Source organism: Cibotium barometz, chromosome 48, assembly GCF_041138505.1.
Source record: "Cibotium barometz isolate CiBa-2024 chromosome 48, ASM4113850v1, whole genome shotgun sequence".
Taxonomy (NCBI): domain Eukaryota; kingdom Viridiplantae; phylum Streptophyta; class Polypodiopsida; order Cyatheales; family Cibotiaceae; genus Cibotium; species Cibotium barometz.
In genome coordinates this window covers 6835392-6856554 of record NC_141093.1, presented here as the reverse complement: position 1 = coordinate 6856554, position 21163 = coordinate 6835392, and the positions used below count along the sequence as shown (strand labels likewise).

At 38.2% G+C, this 21163-nt stretch overlaps 2 protein-coding genes across 2 annotated transcripts; one reads left to right on the top strand and one right to left on the bottom strand.

Moving 5' to 3' along the window:
* Positions 1–277: 277 nt before the first annotated feature.
* Positions 278–1826, bottom strand: LOC147610763 (uncharacterized). Its single transcript, XM_086785096.1, has 5 exons — positions 1729–1826; positions 1064–1234; positions 868–957; positions 603–783; positions 278–502 (listed from the first exon to the last, which is right to left on the bottom strand). Exons 1-5 carry the CDS (start codon positions 1824–1826, stop codon positions 278–280), a joined length of 765 nt encoding a protein of 254 aa, XP_086641222.1.
* An 11031-nt stretch (positions 1827–12857) lies between these two features.
* LOC147610762 (fasciclin-like arabinogalactan protein 7) lies at positions 12858–15492 on the top strand. The gene is made up of 2 exons (XM_086785236.1): positions 12858–13511; positions 14552–15492. The coding sequence occupies exons 1-2, from the start codon at positions 13018–13020 to the stop codon at positions 14892–14894; spliced, it is 837 nt and encodes a 278-aa protein (XP_086641362.1). The 5' UTR covers positions 12858–13017; the 3' UTR covers positions 14895–15492.
* The last annotated feature ends 5671 nt before the right edge of the window (positions 15493–21163 follow it).

The window sequence follows — 21163 nt, the reverse complement described above, 5'->3', positions numbered from 1 at the left end:
TTGCTTTTGTAATGCTTTATTGTTTAAAACAATGTAATGAAGGCAAAAATTCCCCAATTGAATTTTTATGTACACAAAAAAGGCTTAAAGTAAGAAAGCAAGCAGTGAAGGAACACAGTAGCAAATTTAATCCTCTGATTTTCAAATGAAAAGTGTATTTACAATTGATGTTCTCTCTCCAATAACACTAGATCTGTGCAAAAAAATATAAATGTACATGTATAGCTGCATATTTACAAACGTACATTTGTTGGAAGAAGGAAAAAACTATTTATTACTAGAACCCATAGGTATCGGCTTCAGGATGGAGCCATGGCTCTTCTCCCAAGTATGGAGCCCATGTAAGAGGCTCAGGGGGGCCTATCCCCCCTCGTGGATTGGGCGGGATGAAGTCCACTGGCCCGTCTGGAGGCATAACTTCAGCGACCTCGATCAATTTCGCAATCGTTTCCTCCCTAAACGTTTGGACGTCTAGGTCCACGTAGCGAGACATTGATGGAAACTGCCATCACAATTCATCAAGGCATAAATAAGATCAACATGACAATATATAAGAAGATAAACAAGAGCACGCATGCGTATGGGAGCTGAAAAATGCTTACATCCTCTGAAGGGAGCTGAAAAATGCTTCGTAGCAGCAACATTGCATTAAGTGCAACCCTCCACCCACAGCTGTAACCATCTTCTTGTTTGGGGACACTAACCCTTCGGATGGTCGATCGATCCAGGGTGTCGATGTCCATGCTGAGGCTCTCGTAAGCTGCCATTAGTTTCCTGACACCACTGTAAACAGAGACCAATCATTATCCTGATCAATCCGGACTTCTAACTCAAACAATAATATGTATCTTAATGATTTTTACTTACAGCAAAACATTTCCATGGACACCAGATGTCGAATTTGCAAGGTAAATGACATTTTCTTGCACGTCGACTAGTAGAAGACTCCAATGGGAACTGCACAATAGATTTCTATTAGTTTCAATCCAAAGGAAGCACTATATAACTCGTGTACGGTGATTCCTATAGACATCATGCAAGAGAGATAGAGAGACAAACTCACTTTTCATGATATGCCAAAAAAAATACTCGGGCATCGTCCAGCTGGACCTCCCGAAACCAGTTCAGCACATCGAGGTACGGAACTGACTCTACTAGCAACAGTGTTGAGACCAGTGAATCAATCTGGAACACTCGTTGCTGTACATCCTCGGGCAATTGCGAAATAACAAAACTTCACAAGGAAACATATCAAGAGTGAGGTGCTGATTATGATGATGATGACGACGATGATTGTATTGATATCTTAGATCATCATACACACATAAATGGTTTTGCACATGAGGAGGATATGTATGGTTTGGCTAATGCCAATATACCTATTGACATGGTGGATCATGTCTTTGACATTTTGAGTGATGCTACCTGGGATGACGGCATTGGTTCACTCTTACCCTTGCATGATGCCAACATTGAGATATATTCTTTTGGCTCCTATGGATGTCGACACGAGCCTATGTTCTTTGGAGCCAAGACATTTCTTTTTGGATGCATTCTTTGCCACTTGAGAAGCACAGTTTTTGGATACGTGGCTCAACATTCAGATGGACCTACAGCATATGTCAATCTTGGCCCTACATGATGGTTCTTTTTCGCTAGGACCATTTAACATTCTGGCTAGGAGTTTCAAGCTTTTTTAGTGATACCTTTCTTTCTTGCCAGATTCACACTGCGGTCATGAGGATGGGCTTTTGATTTTTCCTTTCAACCCTGGAAGCTACTATTTCTTTGGACTCGAGCTTTTCTTTTGCTCCAGGAGCTACCATTACTTCGGCTTCAGAGTTGAGATTTCCTTTCGACCCAGGAGCTACTATCATCTCAGCTTTGACAATTCAAGGTGTATACCATACATATCTGTTTGATTCTAGAGGATACTTGACTAGCTTTATCATTGATAGTGGTTCCTTATCCTTTCCACTTGCACCAGATTATCCAAGGACCATTGCCTTGGATTTCCTTTCGATCTAGGCGGTTGCATAGATAGCCTCATCATCAACGAGGTAGTTGCATAGATAGCCTCATCACATCAACGGGAGCCCTTCATCCTTTCCATTTGACCTTGGAGGTCATATGATTCATGTATGGGTCTTCTGCTACATCAACATTCAGTCATGGATGTGAATTTTTGGCTTTTGTACACTTTTAAATGTCTTTTCTTTAGGTACGACCACCCTTTGATTTCAAGGACAAAATCATCATCAGAGGGGATGGTTTGTAATGAAGCAACACCTTTAGTTTAGGTCTCGGACCTTGGTCATGGACTCAAGTATAAAAGGGGGCTCATGGACTATCATTGTACCTTTCTACCTTTTGAAGCCTTTTGACATCTTGGCTCCTTTCTTGGAGATGGCCACTCATGGTGTAGGGCTCGTGGGGCGAGCTTGATACCTGTCGTCTTAGTGGGAGGTTAACTCACTTAGGCATCATGGCCATTATATGATATTATCCTTAATCTTATATTAATTCATGATGATTTATCTCTAATCTGAGCTTTATGATCACTCAATTTCAATTGGGGACAATCTTGATGCATGCAAAACTTCCATAAAACCGTGAGCTATGTGATCACTCAATTTCAATTGGGGACAATCTTGATGCATGCAAAACTTCCATAAAACCATGAGCTATGTCGTAGTACAATGTACATTTACTGCAAGTCACTACTAGCTTTAGTAAGATTTGTTAGCCAACAAAGGTTCAAAAGATGTCTACAAACTTCTTTCTTAGGTGTGAATGGATGCCATATAGTTTGTCTTAAATTATTATAAGGTATTGTTCTAATTGAGTTTAATTTTTATTAAGTAAACAAAATAATTCTACAATGTTTTTTAGTGTATGGAAGTATTTTCTTTTTTACTCTGAGACTGTAATCGACTTTAAAGTTATAGTGATGTCCTTGTCTTAGGCTAAGAGTACATTATAGTTTTAGAACTAGCTTACAATAATGCTTTCAAAATGATTCTCATGTTTTTTTTTGCATAAAATGAGATCGACGTCATACATGATATCTCGCGCCGGGGGGAGGGGGGTGGGTCACTCATAAATATGTAAGCATAGCACGTGGGTTCAACCGAAGGGGTTTTTTAAATCCCTTTTTTACACATTTTTTACATGCAGGAGGGTACCATTTAAAGGGTGTGGTTTATTCATGAAAAATTTATAGATAAGGGGTTTTTTAATTAGGCCTTGAACGCACGTGATATAGAGAGTTTACATATAGTGAACCCCCCAAGCATGATATCCTTGCAAGGCCTTTTATGAAAATTTTAAGACTTTTCACCTAGTTTTAGAATGACTTTGCCTCATTAATGTCCCTTTCAATGCACTTTATTCCACCATCAAAATAATTTATGTAATGGCTACTTGATCACAAGGTAAATTAGAATTTTACATATTATCTTTAAAATTACTATCCTTATAGAAAGAGACATAATTTATTTTGACAAAAAATAATATTTTACAAATAAAGAAGCATAATAAGGGACTCAAGAGGAATGCAATTTGCTTAAAAGAGTAAAGTGAAATATGGATACACATTTAATAGGGAAGCTTTTTGTGAGTTTTATGATAACATTCAATATTATGTGTTTCAACTTAAAAGTATCAATCACAATTTTGGTATACCTAGACACTTTTTGTTGATTTTTTTCAAAACATAGAGAATTCATTTTACTTAAACATTGTGATTCAAACAATTTTGCTTTTGATTTTGTTTGGGCATACAACACAAATTTGAGGATGGTAGATGATGGGAAGAGATGCTAGAAGATTTCTAGGCTCCATGTCCTTTCGCCATTGTGCGATTAGGAAGTTTTTATGTACTAATCAATATATGGCCCCATTGGCCTTTAAGCCCATGTCCCTTTATGCACATGTGCCTATGATTATCCTAGCCAGCCAACATATCTAGCTATTAGATTCATGTTCCTAATAATGAGGTAGCCCATAAATGAAAACATTTCAAGTTTATAGGTACCTACTGGTACTTGTCATTTGAGACCATCACCTATCTTTTTTCTAAGTAATTTTGTAACAATTATTTCAATAGGCGAGTTAAAAGTTTTCTAAAGGCAATGAAAATTTTTAAAGTTCACTTCTTTTACTCAAAGCACTATTCTAGAAACTGTATTACTCTATGTTTTAGATTGGTTTTTATACTATGATGGGAATTACTCTCTATGGGTGGGTGGTCTCCTCCATTATTGAGCTTATAAACAAGAAATGCGTTAAGGGACGATTTTTGAGTTTAAGTTACTTGAAACACAACCATCACAAATTTATGCTACTTTTAGACACAACATTATTAACATTTTGTGTTAAAACGATCTAGCTTAGAATTGTTGTGCATAAATTTTAAGATATCAAGATTAGTGGAAAATTTGCAATAAACTTTTTTTAAATGGCCACCTTTGGGTTATCTTATTATGAGACTCACCCTGATATTTTTAAGTAAAAACAAAAATACATACCAATTTTTTAAAAGTTCCTTGCTTCCTCTCCAAGATAATGAATAGTTATTGTCATTTGTGATTTGATGACAAGAAATGCATTCCTTGTAGAAGATTTTTTATGTACTAGATCTATAAAAGTAAACAATAAATTGGCTAAGTTACATTATCCATTTTGTGTCCCAACAAGACAAACAAGTTCTTTGCCACCATAAGCTTATAATATCAAAATTTCCAAGTTGGAAATATTTTAGTGGCATGAGTACTCAAAACCATGGCATTTATGAGATAAGAAAGCAATACAAGAACTAAAAAAAAGTTAGCATTAAAGGCATCTATAATTTCTACACCACAATAATCATTTCATCAAAAAAATGTTTAGTATGCTTTAGAATACGCATGGACTTTCACACATTTTTGCATGCCACCATGTGTCAAAAGTATTATGCATAGTTTATGTCCTACATGACACTCACGCTTGTGAGACATGAGATCATAATATCACGTCTCAAATTAATAAGACCCTTTTAGAGATTTGGGTACCCTATTCTCAATATTCAAGCTAAATTAGTTGTAGAGAAGTAATAATAACTTAAGTGGTACCTCATAGAGCCATGGTTCCCCTTAATACCCTCACAGAACCAAGGCCCCACTTTATCAAGTTATAGTGAGGGACTTTTGAAATAGGAAGTCCCACAAAAAAAGATAACCCAATATAATGTTACTTGCAAAAGAATGTAGGGGGAACAAGAATTCTAATATTGAAGAAGTGGGAGATTCTTTTGTAAATGTGAGTAAAGAGAGGCTACAATAATTCTATATTTCTTTAAAAGTTTAAATTACAAGGATTGACTATTAGAGAATGAGCTAAAAGCTTGTTGAAGTCCCTAGTGAGACTTAGGGAGGTTTCATGAGCACCACCCGGACATGACCCAAAAGACCAAGGGAAGGGTTGTATTTCAACATGGACCAATCACAGACCGCTACTTTACACGTCATGGATGGGAATGTCAGGCGGCATCATGTAGAGGCCAAAAGTAAAGATGTCCACTCGGGGGGTTCACTATATGTAAACTCTCTATATCACGTGCATTCAAGGCTTCATTTAAAAACCCCTTATCTGTAAATTTTTCATGAATAAAACACACCCTTTTTCTATTCAGTCTGTAAATACCCCCTTTAAATGGTACCCTTATGTATGTAAAAAATGTGTAAAAAAGGGCTTTTAAAAATCCCTTCTGTTCAACCCACGTGTTATGCTTACATATTTATGAGTGACCCCCCCCCGGCGAGGATGTCCACCAGTCAAATTGCCGTGAAGGACGTGGATTGGGTTTTGAACTATTGCCCCCGTCACACAGTCCCACCAAGTAGCCTTACCACAATAGGTCAATCACAAGCTTGTGATAGGCTAGTGCCACTGCTTGGACAAACTCTTCTCTCCCTTTTTTTGCCCTCACACCCTAGCGCACCTTGTGAAGCCACCCTTAGCTTCAACCATGAAACTTTGAAAGGATTTTTTTATCAAATGATAGCTCATGTTAAACCTAACATGGTGGGTTCGAGCACCACAGGCTTACTTCGTAAGGCCTCAAGTTTTCAAATGACACCTTTATTTTTCAAGTCAACAAGAGGGACCACTTTGTGTTTTCATTAAACTTCTGAAAGGATTTTTTTATCAAATGATAGCTCATGTTAAACCTAACATGGTGGGTTCGAGCACCACAGGCTTACTTCGTAAGGCCTCAAGTTTTCAAATGACACCTTTATTTTTCAAGTCAACAAGAGGGACCACTTTGTGTTTTCATTAAACTTCATTTCTAGGGCAGTAATCAATCTAGTGGTTTAAGTCCTGTGATGTATTCTAATCCTTTTAATCTATTAGGGGATGATGATAATGGAACTTCAACTTATTCATAAATTTAATTGGCAGGTGGAGGAATCTTGGAAAGGGATCAAAAAGAAGGGGATCAAGGGGGTAGTGGGGAAGAGGTGGAAATGGTTCCTGAGACTACCCTCTCATGAGTTCTATTAAAATAAGTGGGTGTTCATGGAATATGAACGGGATAAAGGATAAAAAGAAGTGTTGTTTTTTGGAATCTAATTAAGGAGTGGGATATTTTTTCCATCCAGGAATCTATTTGGGGCTAAAGTCTTGAGAAAGGATAAGTTCAGAGATTGGACTATTTTTTATGGGGGGCTGAAAGGTGGGTTTAGTGGTGTCATGACTATTGTTAAAAATAGATTATGTCCTATTATTATAGTTAATAACCCTAATGGGAGGATTTTGGTATAGTAGAAATTGATTTGGAAGGAGAGAAGATGTGGATAGTTAACTTATATGGAGCTCACAACCATAAAGTAAGGAGTGGAATGTGGGAATGGATAGCCAACTTAAATTGCCAAGGGCACTGCATTCTCATTGGAGACTTTAATATGATAAAGTAATAAAGGGATAGATGTGGGGGGAGTACTGTGCTAATGGGCCATGAAAAGGTGAAATGGGAAGGGATAAGAGGTAAATAGGTTTGGGAGATGGGGGATTGGAACTCTGACCCTGGGCATACCTATTTTAACTTGCAATACTTTGGTTCTTCATCTAGAATTGATAGGGTTTTCTTCAACCAGCAAGCCACTTGGATTCCTCATACTCTTAAAATGTCTATTGACTCCAGTAGTGCTCTTTCTGATCATATGTCCCTTAAGTGGGGATGGCATGTGCTTGGTGGAGATGAGATTGAATTGAACAAGTTCCCCTCTAGGAAACTAAGGGTGAATAATCTGCTTTTAAGAGATGAGATGTTTGTCCAGCAAACTAAGGAAGCCATAGGGAGACTTAAAGGTAGAGGATATGTGCAAAGGTCTTGGAGATTGTTTGCTAATGAAATGCAAAGAATAAGGAGGGGAGTTGGGAAATTAAGGGCCGAGGAGGGTAGACGGGAAAGAAGGAGATGGAGAGATCTCTTGGAATCTCTTCAAAAGAAGAGGCAGGTGGGGAAATTAACTGCTTAAGAGACTAATTGGTATTTTAAATTCCAGGCTAGGCTTAAAAGTGAGGATGAGAAGTGCTCCAAGAAGGAAGAAGCCAGGTATAAATGTAAAACCTTTACCAATAAAAGGAAACCTAATGGGTATCTCTTCAAGCTAACTAAAAAGTTGAGAGGTAAAGAGGTTGTAGGAAGGATACTGGATGACAATGGGCACAGGAACTGAAAGGGATGATTCTAATAGAAGCTAGGAAATGGGTGAAGTACTTGGGTGCTACTCTCAATCTCAAGGGGGATGTGTCAGTTAGAAGGGATCAAGCTGAATCTAAGATTATGGAACAGGTTAATAGGAGTCTGGACACTGATAAAGCCAAATGGCTTGAAAGGGACATTGAAATGGAGGAATATTGGGAGGCCCTTCTGAGACTAGGAAGAGAAAAGTCTCCTAACTGGGATGGGCTGTCTATGGAGTTTTTCATTGTTTTCTGGCCTTCTCTTAAGGAGCTTATGTGGAGAATGTGCAGTGAAGCCTTCAAGTCAGGAAATCTGGATAAAGACTTAAAGGAAGGGCTGGTGAAATCGATCCCTAAGCAGAATGCTTGTGACAAGTTAAATTATTGGAGGCCTATCACTTTATTCAATGTCATCCTACTCTACAGGAGATGATTCTGAGAAGCAGCATGGCTTTATCAAGGGGAGATCCATCTATGATAACATCTATGCTGCTATGTTGGGTAGGGATGTGGCCTTGAAGACTAAACAAAAATGTATTCTTCTGCACCTAGATTTGGAGAAGGCATATGATAGGGTGAACTGGTCCTTTGTGGCTAGAGTAATGGACAAATTGGGTTTTGGCTCCAGAATTTCTACTTGCATATTTACTCTCACCCAAGGGAGCAAGTCTAATTTACTGTTGAATGGAAGTGTGGTTGGAGGATTTGAGGTTCATAGATCAGTTAGACAAGGTTGCCCCATTGCCCCTTTTCTCTTTACTATTGCCTCACCCCTTGATTAGAACCCTTGAGATGGCTTCCTCTGGTGGGAGGGTGAAAGGCTTGAAGTTATGTGATGGGGAGAAATTGGTTATACAATGTTTTGTTGATTGAATCTTTACTCTTTTTAGAAGCTGATAATGATAATGTCAGATTGGCTCTTGATATTATACAAGAGTTTGATGATGCTTCAAGTTCCAAATGTAATATTCACAAGTCTAAACTGATCAATTTTTCTGAGGATAATAACTTTGATCTGGAGAGATGGGGGTGTGAGGTGGTGAGGAGAGGTTAGATTGTCAAATACCTAGGGGTCCCTTTTGGGGTGGATGTGACAAATAAACAATTGACTCGGCATTAGACATGCTTTTTGTGAAATTAAAGAAGTGGGAATGTATTAGGGTCCCTTTTCATGATAGGGTGGCTATATGCAACACAGTATTGAATGCTTATATTATCTTTCTCGGCCCTATGCTAGATTTTGGAAAACGGCACTGGAAGAAGATAATCAGACCCTTTAGAGACTTTGTATGGAGGATCTAATAAGAAGACTCTTACCTGGCTTGCATGGGATTTGTATCCCTAAATCTGATGGTGCGCATGGCATTCTTCATCTCCCCTCTCACACCATTGCTAGATTGGCTATGTTTCTATACCCAAATGTCTTAACCAAAAGGAAATCTATGTACACTGGTGGCTCCCTTGTCCAACTTAACCCCATTATACCAAACTCAATTCTTTACCCAACATGATTCATCATATGCTATTGAACACCATCCTTTCTACACCCCTTCCAACACAAATCTGACTAATTGACTTTCCCTAGAATTCAGACTGAATTCCTCATCCAGCTGTGCAGGATCCTTCCATCCCACCAAAAATCTATCCTAGCAATCAAACAATTTCTTAAGGCCTTTATTATTCAAACTCTTAGTAGTTTTAAGATCCCGTAGGGCTATAGGAGGGTTAAATTTATGTGTCCACCAAATCCCAAGACATAATGAAGAGTTACCTAAAACTCTAGTGCATCCCTCCCATACTATTAATTCTAAATCCTCTTTCCATTTGTTACTCAACATCTTGACGAAAGAAGATCCTGTGATCTTGAGGGGGGCATAAGAAAACACCTTATCCTTCCAATCTAAGCCTTGTCATTTGCCTCCAGAAGAAACATGAGAGCCTTCTACAATTTCCTTAAGAATCTTTGTCCATACCTTCTCTTGATGCAAGCATTTAGGGAGCAAAAGTTCTATTCTGGCCAATGTATGAGAAGGGAGATGAAGAATACCAATGCGCCCCCTTATTCTTTAGCAAAGTCAGTCTATCCCATGCCAACCAGGCTAAGGCTTTCTTATTAGAATTACCATTTTTCCACAAAAATTCTCTAATGGCATTCTTCATCTCCCCTCTCACACCATTGCTAGATTGGCTATGTTTCTACGCAAATGTCTTAACCAGAAGGAAATCTAGGCTAAGATGTTAAGGGAATTGTTCAACTGTGAATCTGGATGGAGTGTGGCAGGATCCAAGCTGGAAGGATAAAGTGTTTTCTCATGCCCCTGTCAAAATAATTGGGTCCCCACTGTGCAGGATGTTGTGTTCTAAACAGAAAGAGGTGTTGGAACTCATGGTATGGGATGGATGTGGTAGAGCTTCAGGGAATTCTTTATTGTGCTTAAGGATATGACAGACTCATAAGTTCAATCCTCCCTTAGCCTTAAAAGACCCCAGAATAGCCAAAAGATTGAAAAATAAGGGGTTGAGGAGATTTAAGGATTGCTGGGATAATGCATCAGTGGAATGGAAAGAGCTAGAGAAATTGGAGATGGATCTTGCCCTGTCTAACAGAGAGAAGCACATCTGGTTAGGTATGTGTTGGAGGAAGTGTAGAAAGGCTGGACATCCACTGCTGTGTGGATCATACTTGTTGGATCAAGGATTGGTCCTAGTTTAATGGCTCTTAGCTGGACAAAGGCATGACTAGAGTTTTGTACAATGCTTGAGGGTAAGTGAACATAATGTCACTCACTGTAACAAAGAGTGAATTAGAGCCCTAACTGTTGGAGAAGGAAGTGGAAGGCAATATGGGAAATGGAAATACCACCAAATCTTTCCTATTGAGAGTTTGCATGGGAGCTTTGCCCATTGGCTCTAAATTGGTTCAAAGGAACTTCACAAGTGGATGTTGCCCCAAATGCAGCACTGCCTTGGAAGATGGAAAACATACATTTTGGGATTGCCCTGCTATTAGAGGAGCTTGGGTCAAAATTGGGAAATGGGTCCAGAATTGTTTAGGAGGAGTGAATGGCCAATGGGGGGATTGGTTGTTTGGTAGATGGTCAGCTAATGATGAACATGTGGATGTGATCTTTAATATCATCAGGTGCTGTTGTTTATGGGAAATCTGAAATTCCAGAAACTGCATTGTGTTTCAAAAAGCTTGTGATGCAGGGATTGATATTAGTGGATTGATGCATTTCCACCATTGGAGTTACGGCTAGGCTACCCTCAGGTGCTATCACGCCACACTAGGTAAGGAATCAATTTAGTGCACCCAGTAAGAATCAATCCAGTAAGAATCAATCCACTTATGATGCAAGCTCATAAAAATACACTAAGATGCAAAAAGTGTAAGAGTGTGTGTGTGTGTGTGTGTGTGTGGTGTGGCGTGACAGCACCTACCCTCAAAGCTTTGGTTGTGGTAATGAACCTTGCTAAAGAGTGAACCCCTCCATTGAGCCTTAAAAAATATATTTAAAAAAAGTCCTCAAGCCTAAAACATTATGAAAGACTCATATAATTTTTCTTTTTTCTTTTTTCTTTATTAGGATGTCTCTATATTATTCTTTTTTTTTGAGAGACTTACATGTTACTCTCATTTAAAAACATAAATTATGATTCTCATATAGTTTCATCTAAGAAAGTGTACATCAAAATAAAGGTAAAGGAAGCATCAAATTAAGGAGTCCCAACTACAGAAGATTAAAGAGTAAAATGCCTACAAATTACAATTACGCCTTCCTCATGAACCCCTCCCGTTCTATTTATCTAAGTTGGGTAGTATTTGCGTCACCCGTTGGCGTTGATGGCAGAGGGTTTTGATGAGCTCGCTGGACCAATGGTGTTGAGCGCCTGCAGACCAAGGCTGTCACATTAGAGCGCCCACCCAAGCAACTAAGGCTGAGTTGGCAATCCACATCAAGGCCACCTTTTGAGAAGATGGCCGAGCGCCCATTTTGATTGGTTGTCCCACCTTCCCTCACAGTTGCTTATCACTTTGCTCGTGGCCTACTAGCTGACAGTATTGCGTGCCGGCCCAACTCCACATGCACTAGTTTTGTCTGGCCATGCTCTCCATGTCAAATTTGGCCGGTCGGTCAAGTGTGACACGGGCCTCATTATATAGGTCTTGGATGTTAGGGCGCTTGGGCATTTTATATATGTATGTGTGTATTATATATATATATATATATATGATACTCATACATATATGCATGCGTACATACATATATGTATGTATGTGTACACATACATACATACATGTATTCACACACACTCACAGACACACTCTCTGTATATATATATACACCTCACCCTTGAAACCTTACTTTTGAACGGAAGGTTCCTTTTGAAGCTCCTCCTAAAATCCTATGGCTCCGTTATGAAGGCCTTTTTTTAATGCCCAAAATGGCTATGAAGCCCGGATTGATGGTCCTTGCAAAGTGTGTTGAGAAGAATCGAGTGTCTTCTATAAATCAAAATATCTTATTACATGTAGTGCGCCCTCATAATAACAAAATGAATGACAATGTGGTTGCTTAGAAGGTGCGCAAATGCATGCGTGTGTATTTGACATCACAACCACCCAAAACAACAATTGGCTACCTAACTAGGCACGTCTTCGTGCTAATACAAAATAGTAAATTAAAATGCACTTGTGCGAATGTCGCATGAAATCTTAATAAAAAATTCCACGATAGAAAGATTTTAATCAAACTAAACACAAAGGTTCTTTTAATCACAAAGTGTAGAAGAAAATTTTACTTTAGTGAGCAATAATTTGTAATGTGGTTTTTGGATAGAGAAAATGTGGTGCTCCATAGGCAACGTAATGTGGAAATTAGAAATGTGTCTTTATCCATTCAAATTAGAGAAATAAAAACTCATATGTTGTTCTTTTTCAATTTAATAATATTAAGGCAAGGTATGATCCCAACTGAAAAAGAAAAAGGATATTAGGTGAAAAGGAGGGCTCATGGGTTGTCTCCAAAGCTGTCTAAAGCCAGCTGGGGAGTTGCTTTGAAGTGGCCCCCTCCCCATGTGATCCTTCTATTACCCTCTCATTATAAGACTTCCTCCAACATTAAGCTAAAACAATAGCCATAGCTAAAGCAGCTAATCACTCTGTGAGGACTTGTTTAATTGGCTTTTATAGCAGAAAAGCCATAGCTGAAGTGTTTCTGTGTGCACTTGTTGAATTAGCTTTAAAGAAGAATAGCCATCTAGCTCTAAAGAAGAAAGCCATTAGCTATGGAGCTTGAGTACAATGCAGCAATCTACAACAACAGAAGATCAAGAGGGCATCGCTTCATCTCTGCTAAGATTTTGATGAAATTGGTGTTCCTAGCTATGGTGGCCATAACTTGCAAGGCGCAAGCGCCTGCGTCGGCGCCTGTTGCGTCGCCGGCGCCAGCACCGGCGCCGAGTTTTGTAAATGTGACTCAATTGCTTGTGTATGGAGGCGATTATGGTACATTCATCAATTTGATGATTGAAACCAAGGTGGATTTGATCTTTCAAGGCATGGCTAATCAAACACAAACTGGGATCACTATATTTGCACCCACAAATGAGGCCTTCAAAACCAAGCTTGCTTCTTCTCTGCTTAAGAACCTTACTGCCTCGCAAAAAGTTAGCCTTGTGGAGTACCATGCCCTCAATAACTGGCAATCCCTCGGTGACCTCCAAAACTCCAACCAAAACCAGACTGCCACCGTTGCTTCTTACAACAATGGAGGTGGCAGGTACTTGCTTACTCATTCCCCTATTGTGTAGGCTAGAGAGAGAAGGCTGCTACTTCACCCTAATGAACTATGGACACTCACTTGCAAATGCATGTGTTTGTGTGTGTGTGGAGAGAGAGAAAGAGAGAGAGAGGAGGGTGTTTGTGTGTGTGTGAGTGTGTGTGTGTGTGTGTGAGATCATTACAAAAAAAAAAAAGTGTGTGTGTGTGTGTGAGATCATTACAAAAAAAAAAAAGTGTGTGTGTGTGTGAGAGAGAGAGAGAGAGAGATGGCACATTTGGGCAAGCGGATCCACATTGATTAGCATATATGACCTAATCAATGTGGATCCGCTTGCCCAAATGTGCCATATCTCTCTCTCTCTCTCTCTCTCTATATATATATATATATGGCTCATGCAAAGGGTTGCAAAGTGATCTAGAGCCTAGAGGCCCTTTTCCTTTCACAAGATTTTATCCCTCATACACTTTGATACTCACATTCTTCTGCATGAGTGGTCTCATCCATCTTTACAAGGTCTTTTAAAAAAGGTTAATAAGATTCTCTCTCTCTCTCTCTCTCTCTCTCTCTCTCTCTCTCTCTCTAACCTAACTCACATCTAGCTATGAACTAAGGTATGAAGATCGTACACGAGAAGTTTTAGGCATTTCTCCTTGTGGGGAAAGGGATCTTTTCCCTTTGTTTTTGCTTGATGGTGTTCAGCATCGTGAGCTTTTGCAGTGAAGGCATCACATACCTAGCTAGGTGCGGTTGGGCATGCCTGGCTAGGTGCAGTTGAGGGGGCAGGGGACCGTTGGCCCCCTCCCAAGGAGACCGGTGATCCCTTGGCCCCAACTGCATCTAGCTAGGTACACATTGCCTCCCCTACAAAAGCTCATTATGTTGTCGTATTCCATGAAGTGGGAATTATAGTGGGATTTTGTCTCAAACTTCTTGTGGTAGTGATAATTGTTGGTCTATTTGAGTTATATATACAACATGAAAATAAACAATATGTTTTAACGATGATTATCTTAATAATACTTGTTTTATATACACAGGTACCTTCTAAACATCACCTTTGGCCAATTGGGCATAGTGCAAATACTAAGTGATTGGACAATAACCAATGTGACAAGCATGGTGTATAGCCAGAGGCCAGTGAGCATTTTTGCCATAAATGAGGTGCTTTTCCCTCAGGACATCTTTGGCCTACCATCACCTGCCCCTGCTCCCTCTCCTTCCGCAGGCGGCCCCACCCCCTCTCCATCTTCTTCTTCATCTACTTCTGGCCCCTCTGGCAGTAATGACTCTAGCTTTGCTCCTCCCTCTTTCACCCCTTCTCTCTCCTCTCTCCTCATCTCTCTTCTTTCCTTCACACTCCTCATCTCTTCACAACTTTGATTACACTCATTTATACCTATTGTTAGGCACATATATATTTATGCAACACTCCTTTTATTCTTTGAAGGTTCTTCTTAACATTTAAATCATGTCCTTCACACCTTCTCTCTCTCTCTCTCTCTCTCTCTCTCTCTCTCTCTCTCTCTCTCTCTCTCTCTCTCTCTCTCCAAACTCCTCCAACTTCAGTTACATCTTTTGAATTTTTATTTGATTGGCTCTCCTTTATAAACCATATTTATTTGTATCTTTCCTTTCATTTCTCTCCTCTACTCATGATTGTTTAATCAAACTCCCAGACTAAAAAATGGACCAAGCCACATTCTATATTCTTTGTTGAAAACTTCTCTAAACAGCCCATTGTATTGGTTTTGTCTAGATAGAAGGTGCAGTGTTACTTTCACTTGAACAAGAGCCTTGACACTCCACTTTCCTCCTTTTGGCATGAAATTATTTGTATGATTAGATTTTTGGATGTATCCTTGCCATTTTATCACAAGAGGAGCCTTGAGCAAGATGTTATTTAAGCTCTCCAAGCATGGTTTTGTGAGAAAACGAAGGGTTGATTTTTATGAATAAGAATATTTATGATTTGTCGCCATTATAGAACCCCCTTGTTCAATCACACTCTACATTCTATCTCTCTCTCTGTCTATATATCTATGTATATTTGTGTACATATATATGTACGTATGTATGTATGTATGCATGCCTGATTTTTGCAAGTTCATGGGTGTAAGAAGTGCATTTTGGTGTGGCTTTCTTTTGGGGGCGAGTTTGAGGACTTGGTAGCATCCATGTGGCCATGTCACCATGTCGTGTGTAATCACCATTACTCACACACTTATGCGATACATGCATGTACACATACATATATATATATATATAACATGTATGTGAGCATCACATTCGTAAATAATTTAATGGATATATGTGCATTCATCTACACATAACAATCACAAATATACAAAATAATATAGATAAGTATGCAACATATATGTACATAATCAACATGGTGCTTTGGGTAATCCAATTTAAGAGAAAAACAAGTGTGCCTATACAAAACCTTTGATCATCCAAAGACCAAACTCAAAGGTGATGGGACATAGATATGGAACAACACATGTGTTAAAACTCTATGAATTGTCCCTATTTCGTGCACAAAGAAATATGACTTAGGACTATGAGACCTCTTTGAATATATAGTCTTGGCCCATATAAACAAGGTAGATGGCAAATCTACGATCCAACATCTCCGATTTGTAGTCCAAAACATGACAAGATTATTTGAGCATGTCCAAAATCCTTCATCATTCAGGGACCAAAGTCACATCCCCACCCCACATACACTGTATTGATGATTAGCAAGGTAATTAGCAAATTTAAGTTATTGAATTAACTCATTCTCTTACATATTCTTAATCTAATGCATTAATAATGCTACTCTCTCTTATCTATTAAGCTAAGTGCTGAATTTTATAATAAAAATTAGTGAATTTCCTACACATAACTTTGTTTTGATGAAGGAAATTGATTAAAGCATCATAACTAGTCAAGATTTATGTGTACTGAGAGGAAATTAGTATATTTACACATAGTTTAGTGAAAATTAAGTGATATAGCTTATAATTAGTAGATTAAATGATAATACAACATGGATTAAGCTTTGAATGCATCTCATTTAATTCATCACTCATAGTTAGTGAAATTATGCAGAATTCTAGAGAGAGGGAATTAAGAAAAATAGAATTAGAGGCTAGATATTTTTCAATAATTAGAAAATGGTTAAGAATGATTAAGGGATCATAAATCAATGAATTTCATCAATCATTGAACTCTCCTAATTAAGTTATTAGCAAACTAAGCTAATTTTTAGAGAGAATCTAGTGGAAAATTAACTTAATAAGTGAGATTAGTCATGAAATCATTAGTGAATGATCTAAACCTTTCTTAGATTACTAATAAATTGCTAATCAATGATGAAAGTTAAGGCTAGATAATTAATCTAAGCAAAAATTACTAGATTTTTTACCAAATTCACTGAGGAAAATTAGGAGTTAAAACTAGAATTGGTTAAGGATTTGTAATTAAGATAATATTAGCATGAATTAAAGGCAAAAATTAGAGGAATCTTAATTTTGTTTAAATCCTCTTCAAAAATCACTTTTAGATGAATAAATGACTACAAATTAGTGTTTCTTCTTGGAAAATTACAAGACCTTAGCATCATCATCTTCAAATCTAAATTCACTTAGGAAAATTACTAGGATGAATTTTTGAACTCATTGGAAGTAGAAATTGAATTTTGAGTAGTAAAAATTAACCAAATTTGACCAAAGAAATTAATGATAATTAGCATTAATCATGGAAAGATTTAAATTCTATAATTTATCTATATTTTATAGAGAATTATAATTAAATTTAATTTAAAGGAAAATTTCCCAATATTTTTGGGTGAAAAATCAAAATTTTATCTAATTTTAGCTCATAATTGCATTAATCATAAATAAATACAAAAAAATCAAAAATAAATCTAGAAAAATTGGAAACTACAGAAAAATTCAATAAAATGGTACCAATACCTTGGATATATTTCCTAATTTGTCCATTAATCTGTGACAGTGACAGTTCTCTATCTTTTTTATTTTTTCTTCTAATCTTTTTTCGTGAGGAAATGGCACCCAAACGTTCTCGTGATGGTGGTAAGGCCCTTGACAACACGGGAACAAGTGCTAGACATGCCATTGGAATGGTCAATGCCTCGTAAGGCACAATAGCGAACATAGAGCAGATAGGATAAGTTAAATTATTGTTAAATTATATTAGCATCGCATTGCGAGACCATAAAAGCCTAGGTAACCCTAAAGAAGAATTGTCCGAGGAAATTTGATATCCAAGTTGAATACAAGATTCTATTAGACCTTCAGTTTTGCATCCTTTGGGTGATAGCTGCTCCAAAATCTCTCCCTTCTTTGACCACACTTTAACAACTGCCTATTGGGTTCTCAATTAAGGCCACAAAGGTATGATCCACTTGCTTTACTTTCTCATACTACCTTTTAGTTCTTGGTCCACATTTAATTGGTCTTCTCCTTGACTTTGGCTCTGTTATCACCTAAATACAAAACAATAAACGATTAGGCTCAACCCAGTATGCCAGAGTGTTTTCCCTTCCATGGATACCATCAATATATGGTTGCCTGCAGGGTCAGAATCATCTGTATCATCACATACTTATTCAGTTTATTAATCAAATACACAAACCAACACATATGCACACATTTATACATCAATCCTGTTGCACCCAACCCTATATCAACAGCTCTCTGAAATATAATGCAGTTCCTAGTGTTTCATATTTCCCAAAGATATCAAAATCTGATTATGTTGAAGATAAGATCAGCATGTTCCCATTTCCCAAACAACCAATCCTCCCATAGTCCATACATCCCAGTACAAGTATACACCCATCTGTAGATTTTAGACCAAGTACCTCTAATAGCTAGACAGTCCGAAAAGGCATGTTTCCCATCTTCAACAGTAGTTTCACATCTGGGAACAACACCCATTAGTGAAGTTTCTCTATACTAGTTTGACCCCCAAAGGAAGAGCTCCCATACAAAATCTCCACAGAAAGACTTGGGACTTTATAGGGATCTTCAATTCCCAGATGGTCTTCCATCTTTCCTCCAACTACAAGGACCCCAACTTGTCTTTTGGATCTTATTACAATAAACCACATTCTCCTTAGTTTTCCTTAATTCCCTATACAGTACACTGGTGGTCCCCTTGTCCAGCTTAACCCCATTATACCAAACCCAATCCTTTACCCAACATGATTCATCATATGCTATTGAATACCATCCTTTCTGCACCCCTTCCAGCACAAATCTGGCTGATTGACTTTCCCTAGAATTCAGACTGAATTCCTCATCCAGCTGTGCAGGATCCTTCCATCCCACCAAAAATCTATCCTAGCAATCAAACAATTTCTTAAGGCCTTTATTATTCAAACTTCTGGTAGTTTTAAGATCCTGTAGGACTCTAGGAGGGTTAAATTTATGTGTCCACCAAATCCCAAGACATAATAAAGAGTTACCTGAAACTCTAGTGCATCCCTCCCATACTGTTAATTCTAAATGCTCTTTCCATTTGTTACTCAACATCTTGACTAAAGAAGATCTTGTGATCTTGAGGGGGGCATAAGCAAACACCTTATCCTTCCAATCTAAGCCTTGTCATTTGCCTCCATAAGAAACATGAGAGCCTTCTACAATTTCCTTAAGAATCTTTGTCCATAGCTTCTCTTGATTGCAAGCATTTAGGGAGCAAAAGTTCTATTCTGGCCAATGTATATGAGAAGGGAGATGAAGAATACCAATGCTCCCTTATTCTTTAGGGAAAGTAAGTCTATCCCATGCCAACCAGGCTAAGGCTTTCTTATTAGAATTACCATTTTTCCATAAAAATTCTCTAATGGGTTTGATGATTTTCTGCCAATGACCTTTCCCAAAGTTAAGCATTGGGCATGAGAACATAAAGTAGGCATTCAACATTGTGTTACATATGGCCACTCTATCATGAAATGGGACTCTAATGCCTTCCCACTTTTTTAACTTAAATTGAAACCTGTCTAGATCCCAATCAGTAAGCTGCTTCTTAGTCACATATACCCCAAAAGGAACCCCTAAGTGTCTAACTACTTGCCCTCTTCTGATGACCTCATCTCTTTAAATCAAAATCATTGTCCAGAGAGACTTATAATTTTGGACTTTTGTACACTACATTTAGATCCCTAAGCATCAGCAAAATCCTGAATGATATCAATGGCCCTCCTTACATTTTCACTGTCAGCTTTTAAGAAAAGTAGAGAGTCATCAGCAGCAGCAAAGCATTATATTATCAACTGTTCCCCATTATTCAGCTTCAATTCAGTTACTTTCCTTCAGCAAAAGCACATTCCAAAGCAACAATTAAGGGGTGAGAGGCAATGGCAAGCAGTAAAGGAGCAAGGGGGCATCCGTGCCTCACAGATATGTTCACATTAAACCCTCCGACAATCCTGCCGTTCAATAGTAATTTATAATTTCCTCCAAAAGTAAGGGTATATATATACATGTAACCATTCTCATACCAAACCCCAATTTCTCCATTACCCTTGCTACTACAAATGAACAATGTATTCTATCATAAGATTTCTCTAAATCCAGTTGTAGCATAATGCATTTCTGTCTTGTTCTCAAAGCCGGATCTTTACCCCAGCATTGCAGCATAAATATTATCATATATAGATCTGCCCTTGAGGAAGCCATATTGTCTCTTGGAGATAACATCCTGAAGAACAAGAGTAACCTTAACAACAATGACTTTAGCCAACACTTTGTAAGTGACAGTCATCAATGTGATAGGCCTCCAATGACTGAATCTTTCGTAAGCAACATGTTTGGGAATGAGCTTGATCAGCCCCTCTTTGAAGTCCTTGTCCAGATTTCTTGTCCTGAAAGCTTCTCTACAAATTTTCCCAACTAAATTCTTCAGGGATGACCAAAAAGCTACGAAAAATTATATAGACAAACCATCCCACCCAAGTGATTTTTCCTTTCCTAGTTTATGAAGAGCATCCCAGCATTCATTTAGTTCAATATCCCTCTCTAACCATTTAGCCTTATTTGAATCTATTTTGGTATTAACAACCTCAAGCAATTTATTTTCAACTTGATACCTTTCAGCTTACCAGTCCTCTCCTAGACTAAGAGTAGATCCTAGAAATTTCACCCATTTCTCAGCAATCATATCTATATCCTCAACCTCATGACCATTTTCATCTAATACCTTCCCCATCACTTCTTTGCCCTTAACCTCATTCATCTTAAATAAATGTCTATCAGGTTTCCTTTTATTTTCCATTTACATCTACTATCAGCTTTCCTAGAACAGTTCTAATCTTTTTGCCAAAAACAAAGTGAGCCAAAAGAAAAAAAAAGAAAAAAAAGAGGAGGCTCACACAAATGTAAAGATGCAATCATTCACCCCCCCACCTCGTTTTAGGAATTCCCAATACACCACTAACCTCTTCATGCATTAACTAGGTTTTCTTATTCCTTCTAGAGGAACAAAGACCATTGAACGTCATTCAACATCAAAGCCATCGACAAAGCTTGTTCATTCTCCCCACACAAAGATCCTCAACGCGATCATGCAGACGTGATCGCCCATCAAGAAGGGGGGAATGCTAATCCAATTCTAGGATTAACAAGAGCTACCGCCATTAC